The sequence below is a fragment of the Podarcis tiliguerta genome (assembly GCF_965153285.1).
Source record: "Podarcis tiliguerta genome assembly, chromosome: 12".
NCBI classification, from domain to species: domain Eukaryota; kingdom Metazoa; phylum Chordata; class Lepidosauria; order Squamata; family Lacertidae; genus Podarcis; species Podarcis tiliguerta.
Genome location: NC_139545.1, coordinates 31,180,947 through 31,193,601, shown reverse-complemented (window position 1 = coordinate 31,193,601; position 12,655 = coordinate 31,180,947). Strand labels below are relative to the sequence as shown.

Below are 12,655 nucleotides of genomic sequence, written 5' to 3'. Positions count from 1 at the left end.
ATGTGGCCAGCATGACTAAGCTGCTTCTGGCGAACCAGAGTAGTGCACAGAAATGCCGTTTACCTTCCCGCCGAAGTGGTACCTATTTATCTACTTGCACTTCGTGCTTTCGAACTGCTAGGTTGGCAGGAGCAGGGACTGAGCAACAGGAGCTCACCCCGTCACGGGGATTCGAACGGCCGACCTTCTGATCGGACTCAGCTACACAGCTGCAAATAAAACATTTTGAATGTGTTGTAAAGTGCAATATGCAATTGTGACACTAGATGGTGACTGTGAGCTATGGCAAATTCAATGCATTTTTCAAAATTATTTTTAACAAAAGCATTTTCAAAACGTTTTTAACATGTGTGTAGAGTCCACCTGGGTATAGAGGCAGAATCAACAAAGAAAGCTAGCAATCAATAGAAAAGCACAGGCTGCATGCATCTTCTATAGATTGCAATCTATTATGTTTACCTGAGAGTAAGTGCAATTGAATTCCTCTCAGGCATAGAATTGCCCAGACATTTACCTAAAACATTTATATCTGTCCTTCCTCAAAACCCTAAAGAGATGCCTACTATGGTAATATCTGATCCATTTTGTGTAATATATTATGTATGTTTACGTATAATCAACTGTAATACAGTTACTTATAGAGCATTCTGTATCTACTATTAAGTAAGTCCCATTAAATGCAATGGGACTCACACCCATGTAAATATGTATAGGGTTACACATTTAGGAAAACATTTCTGGTAGTTGCATCTTTCAAAGATGGAAAATATATTCACTATCAGATGAACTGTATCCTGCCACACGGGAAAGATCAATTTATGATTAATTTCACCCTCAGTGCTAGATGTTGAACTATATTTCTCTTACTGGGATAAAACCCATGTTCCATTACCATTTCTCAAGCATTGCTCTCTAGCAAATGGTGGGAATTTTCATACCTTCCTAAACTTCTCCATCTGTTTGTAAAGATCAGGATCCAGCTCTTGAGACACATCTTTCATCCACAATAAAGCTCCTCGGTATTCAGTTCGGCACTGCTCCATTCGATTGACCGTCAACCACGTATCGGAAATAGCTCTGTACCTAAATGTCTCCACTTCTTGGTATAGCCTGCACAAAGGAGTGCGCAATGCCAACCTGTGACCAAAAAAGCAAAGACAAAAATGGCAAGTGTAGGGACTCCTGAAACCAAACCAAAAGAGACTTTTTAGGCTTTATTTTGATTAGCAAACCAGAGTGACAAAGGGTTGCTAGAAAGGAAATGCCAACGGAAGGAATGCCAACAAGCAAATTAGAATGGACCCCCCCCCTCCCAACAAGGTTCAGTTCGGATGGTAATATTTAGGACAATTTTTTCACAAGTACACAGCACACAATTTCTCAATGCAAGAACTGATTTGGCAAATCCATTTTTTCCTGATTGCTTCTGGTATATTAAAAAAATATTTAAGAAAGCCTGTTCTCACTAACAGTTCATTAATTTCCACGTTCTCAAAGACTGAAGCTTTCCTTCAGAATCCTTAAATGGCACTTTCAGAGAAGCTTTATAACCTGTTGAAATGTAACCAATTAATTAACAAGGCAATCCTATGCCCATCTACTCAGAAGTAAGTCCCACTGGGTACAATGGGCCTTACTTCCAGGAAAGTGAATGTCGCATTGCAGCCTAAACATAATATTTATTATATCAGTGAGCAGCCCTAGTTGATTTGCACAGTATGCTGGTGCTGTGGTGAAGCAGCTAATATTTAATATGCAGACACAAGGTAAAGGTTATTGGCCGTGTGGATAATAGGCTAAGCATTCAAAGTATGGAGCCAGTCTGGGTGAAAGATGAAAGTTCCCTCTTGCAGTTTCTAGAATATGGTTCCTATTCCATCCTGAGATCAAGAGAAGCCTTCCCTCCAAATAACACACCTTGACAATTCTCGGAATGCAGGACACACTACCTTTTTCTGCTATCACTTATCTGTGTGAACCTACTCACACATAGGTTCACTCTCCATTTAAACTGGAGCAAAGCTAGTTTAATCAACAAAGAATTCTGGTTTGGTGCATGCATGGGTGACCTAGCCATCAAACTCCTGAATATCTCAAACTACTCATAATGGTATACGGTATCTCTCTAAGCATTAGGAGACACAAAGGACTCTTCCTTGATTGGGCGTTCCATTCTGATGTTCCTGGTTCACATATCATTTATACTAAATTATACAAGATAGCACTGGTATTGGAGCGAACTTTTTGTACTCTGTCCTAGGCTATCAACTTCTGGCAATGCGACACCATCCACCATCCAAACAGGCTTGCATCTCTTGTGAGATACATGCCTCACAAGATTGCTCTGGTGGGTCCACACCAGTCCAGGATTTCCTTGCCTCTGAAAGTATCCTGACCTGGCCAATGATCTTGTGTGCAATCTGGAGCTGGGGCGGGGGGGGGGGGGACAACAGTAGCTAGTGAGATTGTATGGAACAAAGCCTTGTCAAAGCATGCTATCAGGAAGATATGACAAACTCTTAAGGTGTTTCCAGCTGATAGGTTTCTTGGACAAGGATGGCTTCCCCTGGCTTGTGTCCAGCAAGGCTGAATACCACAAACCAAGGAACGATAGCTGTTCCATCCTCCTGACAATGAAGCTGTGATACTTTTGACACTGGAAGGTGCAATAATGTCCTGGTGTACCCTGTCTCTAGATACCAACCTGATCACAAGGATACAGATGAACTCTGATGAAAAGAAAACACCATTTTCTAGTTAGTGATGCATCATACTAAACCAGAGGATGGACATACACATTTGAAATTGATGCCAAGGAGTGTAGGTATATGATCATACTGGAGCTATAATGAAAAGCGGAAAGTGTGTATACAGTTAGTATACAGGATCAAGAGGAAATACTTGCAAGAGGGACTGTCCTGTAGAGGCGAGTGGGGGAAGGAAGTGAGTGTGGGTCCCTGCCTGCTGTACTTAAATATAGCTGTTCGTGTTTGAGATTACCTGAAGTGCCTGGAGTCTTTTTTCTGAGAAAGGCAGCCCTCTTAGCGACAACACATTTGGCAAAGACTCCTGGCTTTAACAAACCAGAGGTCAAGATGTGTGGCCCTCTTTGTCAGAAGGCTGAGCTGGAAACTGAGAGGGATCCTCTCTGCAGAAGGGGATGCACGTTTCATTAGCTCTTCAAATCAGAGAAGGAATTAATCTTTTAATTGCCTGCCTATTCTCCTGTGTCTGAATGAGAAGCTCAAGGAGGACAGGTAGGGAACAGGTAAAAAGTCAGGGGAGGATTCAGAGAGGAGGTAGGAAAAAAATCCTGTGTAAGGACCTGGGAGACTGAGGTTCAAAACCCCATTTAGCCATGAGGCTCCCACTGGGCAATATTAGGCTGAGAGAGAGTTACTGGCCAAACTCACAAGGTTGTCATGAAAATAAAACATGAGGTGGGGAAGAGAAAGAGAATTGTAGATGCTGCCTTGAACTCACTGGAACAAGGACAGGATAGAAATGTAATATATAAGTGACACTGAGGAAGAAAAACACTCCCCTAAAAAAAAAAAAAAAGACAAAAGATACAGCCAAAGAGCTTTCTTGACCTCAAGCTACCAGCAGTCCTTTCCTGATTTTTATTGGGGCTGCTGGGAGGCTGGAGATAGAAAAAGCTTGAAACCTCACGTGGGCTTCTTGTGCAGGCCTGCTTCAGAAGGCAGGGCAAGGATAGTAAGCTAGTTCATACATGAAGTCTCTCCAGTCAAACATACCTTTGTTGAGAGGAAAAGCAGAGGGCCTTTCCTGTAGCTTGCATCATCTTGCCCGCTCTGGTTTTATCCTGAGAACCTTGGGATCGGAGAAATTTCCCCAATTCATTTTCTTCTTGAGACAGAACTGAGATTAAAAAAAGAGAGAAAATGGTGATGCACCACTAAATTTAAAGAAGGGAAATGTTGCATTGCCCCCATTATTCAGGTCACAGAATAACCCTCCAACATAACCCTGCAATTTCTAATTAACCTTCATGAATCCCACGCACTTACGAAACAGACGATCGGGTTCACTTCAGCACATCCCTTCATGGGCTCAGTGTAATGTAACAAGAACTGCAAAATGACCTCTATGCTGAAAAGGCAACAGGAGAATGTGCTATTTTTTGCTTGAATAGAGCTATAAGCTTGGTGGGATCAGATGAAGTAGACTGCTGTGACCTGACTACAATACCTAGAATTTCCCTTGATTGTTTTACACTCTCTTTCAACTCCTTGAGCCTGATGCTCAAGTGACAGAAGTTCACAGGGGCTCGTCAAATGGATGCTGATTGAAACAACTTGGGCACCATGCACCCTTCAGTTCTATTCCCTCTGTATATTTGCATTTTTCATTTAGAAGATTTGGTTTCACAGAGTTTGCATTTAAATTAAGAAAATGTTTTAAAATATTGATTTATTTTTTTAAGCAAACTAAGGCAGGGCAAAGCATGTCCTACAGGTCCATACACAATAGCAAATGTAAGGACCAAATTAAAAGGTATCAAGTTATGCAATCTCTCAATGGATGATTTTTCCTTTTTTCTATTTCCTTACATTTATATCCTGCCTTTCTTCCATCATGTAGCTCAAGGAGTTACTTAAGAAGTTCAAGTGAGTTATCCACTCACTGATGACGATGATGATAATATTAATAACCAGGCTGGCTGATTTTCAGCAGGCCTCCTATGCCTTCAGACCATACTCTGGAACCAATGTTTTGCTTGAACAGCTAACACTGAAAAACAGGTACAGGAGGGTGCTGCTTCAAACAGAGGGACAGAGGATACCCCAAATTGCTATATTCAAGTTGCTTTTGTTCTCTGCAGGACAAAATATAGAGCCCCCCCCTTTCTGCCATAAAAAGAAGCTTGGAGGGGGTGCACGCTTTGACAGGACAAACAGCAGGAGGAGAAAAAGTTAAGGAGCTCCCTCACTCTCTCAACCACAGCCTCTGATATTGCATTTCCTTTTTTTATATATAAGCACATGCTAGGGAGATACTTCTCATGTTTTCTGTGTAACACAAAGATTGGACCAGTTTATCAAACTTGGGGCTGTCCCTATTATTAGAAAGAGTGGGGTAGCTGACTTAGGCAGCAGTTGGGGTGAGGAGAAGCAGTGCTGGACCCTTGTCATCTGTCCTAAGGCACACACCGTTGCTGGTCATTTTCCTTTGTCAGCAGAAAGAGCTCTGTGTGTGATGTGGTCCGCTCTGCACCTAATAAGCTAGCCCACAGCCTTTAGGTGTAGTGGAGGATGCTGTCTTGTCATAAACGTTGAAGTAAGATTTAACTGCAAGCATGATTTGCATATGGAATGGGGAGAGGCATCTTGTCTTTGGCCGCAGCAAAATCGCTTGGACTGGATCTGATCAAGTTCGATGTAATATCATATTTTTCTTTAGCCATAATATTTGTTTCTGCCAAATGTACAAAGCTATCTTTAAAGTCTAGACTGATAAATAATTTTAGTATCAACTTGAACTCTGATTAATGCTGCAGAATACCTCACAATTATCTTCATTTTACCTCTGATTAAGTTAGGCTGAAAAGGCAAGGCTAACTACAGCTAAAATACTTACAACAAATCCTTTTTTGATATAGTTCAATTGCTTTAAGTAAATCCATACACGTCCTCTGAATTGAATGGAAGAGCTGAAATGAAACATGAAATACAAACCATTGCTGAGACAGGAGACACAGAAAAAACACTTTCCTTAAAACTATATTTCCCTTCAAAACAGTATGTTGCTTCTGAAACCTTATCAGCTTTCCTTGCCTATGAATTCATATGTTTTCCTCCAATGTACAACATCACACATGCAGCAATTTTCTAATACAATTCCTATATAAATACAAAGCATTTGAGATGGTCTGAGCAAATCAGTTTGTCTCACGGGCATTTATGCTCTGTGATATGTTCTCTGCCAGTGAAATGCAACCATGTTTACAGTATAGCAGGAAGGCCATTCTGTGCAAGGAATGTGACGGCACAGATTTTAAGAGGTATGATTAAGGTCACAGGCAGAAAGTAAATATGTAAAATGTAATTTGCAAGCTGGAACCACTCCAAGAAGTAAACACTCAAACTATCCAATATTTCCAGAGATGAGGTTTATATTATTTTAGTTTTAGAATTTCTCAGGAAATAAATAGTTACCAAAAAAAAGGAGTCCAAATCAGACATCAACATTTGCTTATTTAAAGAGACCAGAGAGGGATTAACAGGTTCTCTGTTATCTATGCTAATTCTATGATAACACTGCTATGCTTGTTTTAATTCTACCATTAGGTAACAAATATCCTTTAAAATCAGACTCATAGAACTGTAGAGTTGAAAGGGACCCCAAGGGTCATTTAGTCCAACCCCCTGTAATACATGAATATTGACTCAATCATACATGACAGATGGCTATCCAACCTCTGCTTAAAAACCTGCATGGAAGGAGAGTCCACCATCTCTCATGGGAGTCTGTTCCACTGTCAAACAGCTCTTACTGTCAGAAAGTTCTTTCTGATGTTTAGTTGTTTCTTGTAACTTGAACCCATTGGTTTGGGCCCTAGCCTCTGAAGCAGCAGAAAACAGCTTGCTCCGTCCTACAGCCCTTTAGATCAGGCTTCCTCAACCTCAGCCCTCCAGATGTTTTTGGGCTACAACTCCCATGATCCCTAACTAGCAGGACCAGTGGTCAGGGATGATGGTAATTGTAGTCTCAAAACATCTGGAGAGCCGATGTTGAGGAAGCCTGCTTTAGATATTGGAATATGGCTATCTATCTCTTCTTGGTCTCTTCTATACCAGGCTAAACATATCCAATTCCCTCAACCTTGCTAATAAAAGCAATTGCACACCAAAAGAAGGAAAGGAAATGGCTGAAAACAGACTTCTGTGGCATAACACTGATTTATTTGCTACATTTGTATTCCATTCTTCCAAGAGGTTGTTGGACACTTTTTATCTTTACAACTAAATCAGGTACATGAGCCAGAGGACAGCGATTTCAATTAGGTGCATGTAGCTGCTTCTTGATTTCTCCCAATGTAGTTTCTCCTGCAGTGGTGCAGATAGGATATCCAGGCCTAAGTCCAGGGACTTGCAGGGGGCCCTCAAATTACCACCCAAAGAAAAGGAAATGGTGGAGGCAGAGGCCAACATCAGGCCCAGCATCAGCATCTAGGCTGGCATGGGCAATCTGAAGTTCACACTAGTTGCCACAGTATCCTTTCTTTCTACTTGTTTTGTTTAAAAAAAAAATCACCAGTGGGAGGCCAGCCAGACACATAAGGGATTACAGATGCTCATTTTACTATTAAAAGAATATTGTCCTTTTCTACAACAAAATCTGTTTATCATCAGGGAAGATGAAGCATGCTCTATTTTATTCCTGTATTCATGATGGTGCTATGCTTTAAGCGAGTCTTAAAATGAGAAATGCATGTGCTCTGTATATTTCTTTCATTTATCGAGGTTGGTAAATGTGTTGGGTTTCTTTTCTTTCTTTCTTTTTTGGTGCGGGGAGGTCTGCTCTAACTTATCAGGAAAGAAAAAGCAGTTGGAAAGTACAGAATGGTGCTGGGAGGAGATAAATGTTAACAGTGTGCTTCACAACTGGAGTGCTACGCATGGCCACCTTAAGCACCTCCCAGGCTCCATTAAGTCCAGGGTCAAATTTTACTTAGCTGCATCACTGTTCTCATGCCTCATGAAATTCCATATCCAAGGGTCCCTCTAACTTTAGGGTGCATTTGAGGGGGGGAGTTGCAAGGAAGCTGCAACAGGGAAGCTAGGGCTGAAAAGCCACAGGGCATGAATGGCTTTTTGGAACCTGGCCCAATTTTAGTGACCTCCTAACATAGGATTTCCCCCCTTTGTGAGGAGATATCTGGGCTGCAATGCCTACCTCCAGTTTTGCATCCAGATCTGCATCTGAGGCCACCACATGTTCATCCTCCTTCTTTCCTGTGACTTTGATAAGAGTTTGTTTTGTCTTCCAGTATTTCTGCTGCATTTTATTGACCACAGACTTCTCTTGGCCTTGGGCATACCGATCATAAAATTCCCTTGAATAACTGCTAGGAGGCAAGACGCTAGTTTATTTACAAGAGATTTAAGAGACAATTTGAAATCATGTAAGATATCACATAAGCAGCATTTGATGCAATATCTCTGTCTGTATTTACATTCCTTGTACAGTTCTACACTGACTTGCATTTTCCCAACCTTAGCTCCTACTACAACCACCCCAGTTTTCCTGGCTTCTTCATACTTAGGGGTATGGATGAACTATTCTGCAGCTAATGCATTATAGCTTGAATTTTTTTTTTGTAAGTTTTAAGAAAGGCCGTGCCTTAACTTCATTACTGCTACAGATACAGATACAAACACAGAGAAATCTACTTACTATTTGTGGTCGTCCATCTTTTGTTATTTTCTTCAAACACTATGAAATAAGGGGAGAAAAGCACAGCAAAATGACTGATGTGATTATGCATCCCAAACCTTTGTCGTGTTTATACTGTTAACTTTGAAAAATATAATGCATAAAGCAGTTTGAAATTACAGAGGGCATTTCCAAAACCCCTCTGTGTTGCAATATTATCCATTTCTCAGAGAAGATAAACTCTTGTACCCTCAGTGAATCCCAAGGATTCAGCTAAGTTCATGTATGGATAATGAAGTTCTCCTTAGTAAATGTTATTGCAGAATCATCACATTTTCTTTTGCATCAGTGGATGAGATCATTTCAGTTATGGTAGCCCTAAACCATGGCACAGACAACATTTAGCTGACAGATACCAATTATGCACTATATAGAGATATATATAAGGTATACGGATATTCAGCAGTTTCACTATAATAAACAAACAAGAAAAATAAGCTCTTTTAGAACCATTTTTGCCCCCTTTTGTGCCACTTCCAGGTTCATGGTGATGCACATGTGCGCCATCACACATGCCTTGAATGCATGTGAATGGGGAGTTGCCTGTACTGCCCCTGGTACTGCTGGATATATACTTCATTTAATGTTGAAAGAGAGGGCGGCTGGAACACATCTAACAACTCACATAAACTTTCAGAATGAAGATATAAACCCAGTACAATGGTACCTCAGGTTAAGTACTTAATTCGTTCCAGAGGTCCGTTCTTAACCTGAAACTGTTCTTAACCTGAAGCAGCACTTTAGCTAATGGGGCCTCCTGCTGCCGCCGTGCCACCGGAGCACGATTTCTGTTCTCATCCTGAAGCAAAGTTCTTAACCCGAGGTACTATTTCTGGGTTAGCGGAGTCTGTAACCTGAAGCGTATGTAACCTGAAGCATATGTAATCTGAGGTACCACTGTACAGATACAACACTAGATTCTTTCAAATCATTAGGTGCAAATATGGAACCTATCTTATGAACACATGCCACACCCACCTTTCTATGGAGAAATTTTATTCCCCCCTTCTTTCCAGTTAACCATGATGCTACATAACAATTACACCAACACAAACTATCATCAACATAAACCAGTTTCTCTCATAAGCCACCTCAAACCATGGTTACATTTTGGGCTAGTAAAGCACTACGGGTAGTGTTCATCCATATCATGCTAAACATGGTCGACACAAGGAAATGAAGAGTGAGGGGAAATCGTTCCAGAGAACAGAGAAGTGAGAGCACATTACTGAAACTGGATGTCCATGTGCAAATTGTGGTTTGTAGAAGCCAGCATTACATCTCCATCCACAAATAGAGCTAGCAAGTATTATTTTTAATATATATTTAAATGTCAGTAAGAGACAAGGAAAATTATCATTTCCATTTATACTTTGGGGCTTTCAAACTGTCAGAAAACATTTACCTTTGGAAACAGCATTTTACATGAAAATAGGTTTTTTCAACTATATAGCAATAATTCACAGGACTGTGTAATAGGCTTAACATCAATTTAAGCCCAGCTATGCTGATGGTATGTTTTGTATGGCAGCCAATTACCAATGATATTAGTTTCATACCAATCATGATATTTACATTTACATGTACTCCCACTGCAGTAATGGTAATACTCTAAAAAGGAATGACTATATGTAAGATTGGCAAGAACTAAGACTATAACGTGCTTTGTTTCCGTCATCCTTGGGCTACCTTCTGTTCATTTCTTAATCATAAGGGTAGATGGATGTCTTAATCACATATTCTGGACTGTGACCTCTTTATGGATATCCCTCAGCTTCTCACAAAACAAGACCGCAGCTGCTATCTTGAATAAAGGCCAAGGGGGAAAAAACTGTTGCTGCCTTAGAGCTATTTCATTTCTTCAACTCTTGAGTAAAATTAGTGGAGGATAAGTGCAAAAAATTGTTGCTAAACAAAGTAACTTCATTTTCTAACTGCTTTTGATGCAGGTTTGTTTTTATAACAATCCACTATGCTGTTAAGGTATCATTTGAAGAGTCCTTAGATTCCAATAGCCTAATAGGAATACTCCTAATGGGAGAGGCAGGTTTTGGGTTTTGCAGACACAATTACTTGTTTATGCAACCAGACAGGTAACAAATATGAATACAAAAAGCCTTTCATTGTGACCTGACTATGCTGTAGCTAGTCGGTGGCAGATATTTTTTTGTGTGTGTGTTTTTAATTTCCTGAATCTATCACCAACTAAAAAGCAAAAACAAATACCCTCTTGCAAAGTATTCAAGTTGATGGTTACAATTTTGCACCAAAACAGTTGTTTGGGAATCTGTAGCTTTTATAATGAATATTCCTTCCAGTTCTCCAGCTGTAGTAAAAACCTAGTTAGCAACTAATATCCAGCAAAAAATCCTGATTGAATTTAGAAACCTCTTTCTGCAATACAACCTTTTTATACCTACCACCCACTAATGCATCTTTCTTGATGGTAAAATTTCCTTACCGCCCTCCAGTGCTTGATGGAAGGAGGATTCAGCTTGTGCCCTAGAACCCCTTAGCGCCCACCTAGAATCCTGAAACACCCACTAGTGGGCGGTAGGGGCCAGGTTGACAACCCCTGACCTATGCATTAGACATTTCTCCCTTTTTCCTTTGAAATACCAGAATCACCAGAATATACCATATGTGAAATTCCTTGAGGCTCCTTTCAGTTGCAAAAGTGGTTTACCACACAGCACAAAGGCTGTAGGATGTCCAAAAATCCTTGAGGTACACAGACTTAGCTTCAATTGCTCTTTAATCCTATACCTGAACTACGTATAGCCCAATTCTAAACTCATTTGACTAGACTGTGATAGGAACCCCTTTTCATGCCTTACAATTAAAATTTCATGCCTTACAATTACCTTGCTCCTGGAAGATTAAATGCAGAAGTCATTCAACCCTTCTACACTGGAGCACATGGGGGAGAATACATTCTTCTGTACAGCCAACATACTCTCGATTAACTATATGTAACTTTTTAGATCACTCAGTACCATTTTGTGTTTCTGTTTCACTACCTTGTGTTCAACACCCTTAGCCAACACAGGGTGTGGCTGATAGAAGGTTTGGCTTTTATTTACTGATGTGCCTTAAACTTATTTCTACCCAGGTCATTCCCATAACCAATTCACCTACCCCAGCATATCATTCTCCAGTATATGTTCCACCCACCCCCTTCTCCCAGCACCTTACTGTCATTCACTTTTATGCTACCCAAGTGGTTCTTTCCCCTGTATAATCAGCCACTCTTGTGAAGCTCCACCCGCCCCACAAAATATTCCCTCCCCCATTCTTTCTGCTTTCAGGCTCCCAGTGCACCCTCTCCTTCAACACTTAACTTCAGAAAACATGCAGAGAGTTTCTAGCTGTCCCTAATTTTGCACAAAGGTTAAAGTAAAATTAGATGTCAGGGGTCTTACAGGGGTAAAAGAAGCATTGCTGGCTCAGGTGCTTTTAGCAGGATGGGTAATAAAGAAAACTGAAGGCTGAGGAAAGGTAACAAATGGGCAGGCCAAAAAGCAAGAGGAACAAAGGAATAAATACAGACAGGCTAAAGTGAAGAGTGTGGGGTAGGGTGGGGTGAGTTACAGCCAAAGAGCTCCAAGCATGGACTGTTGGCTGTTCCACACAGCAGCCTCATCCTGCTTCTTGTCAAATATAGCTCAGCTTTGCAAATAACCCAATTCTAGCACACGTTGGGACCAATGGGAAGGAAAATATGAAGGAAACCACAGTGGACAGAAAGAAAAACTAAAGATACCTACCCACCTTTTGCATTGAGTGCAGCAGGCCTTGTGATTTCATGATGCCTCTGCCTTTGATTCTCCCACTCCTACCCACCCCTTTTGGACTACTTGGTCCAACAGTGACCTTTGCTACTGAGGTGGTGTAGTCAGGAGAAACATGCAGTTACAAGGGGTGACCACAAAGAGAAGGTTTGCTATGCTGCTACATTTCCCCGTATTTACTGCAGGTTTAACCAGCCTCAAGCTCTTGCTCCTGCCCTTTACAGTAAACAATGCTATCATTAAATAGGCAAAGTTAAGCTGCTACCAAGAATTTCATAAAGCATTATTGGCTTCATGAAAGGTTTTGACTGCAGAAAATGATAGGCAGTCAATTGACTGGCAAGCATATATGGTAAAAAAAGAGAGGGCGAAAATAGATTTCAATTAAACAAAATTACCTCTCA

The 12,655-nt window shown here is 40.8% G+C and overlaps 1 protein-coding gene across 12 annotated transcripts in view; it reads right to left on the bottom strand.

Moving 5' to 3' along the window:
• Positions 1–12,655, bottom strand: part of ICA1 (islet cell autoantigen 1) — a 61,965-nt gene that overhangs the window by 42,312 nt on the left and 6,998 nt on the right. For 6 of the 12 annotated variants that reach the window (XM_083405421.1, XM_083405416.1, XM_083405420.1 and 3 more), the window contains exons 2-6: positions 8,422–8,460; positions 7,921–8,089; positions 5,602–5,674; positions 3,759–3,882; positions 939–1,137 (exon numbers count right to left, since the gene is read on the bottom strand). In XM_083405421.1, the coding sequence (XP_083261547.1) occupies positions 939–1,137; positions 3,759–3,882; positions 5,602–5,674; positions 7,921–8,089; positions 8,422–8,438 (582 nt within the window). In that variant the 5' untranslated portion in view covers positions 8,439–8,460. Of the gene's footprint in view, positions 1–938; positions 1,138–3,758; positions 3,883–5,601; positions 5,675–7,920; positions 8,093–8,421; positions 8,461–12,655 lie in introns of all 12 variants that reach the window. The other 6 variants (XM_083405414.1, XM_083405423.1, XM_083405418.1 and 3 more) reach the window with 1 other exon arrangement.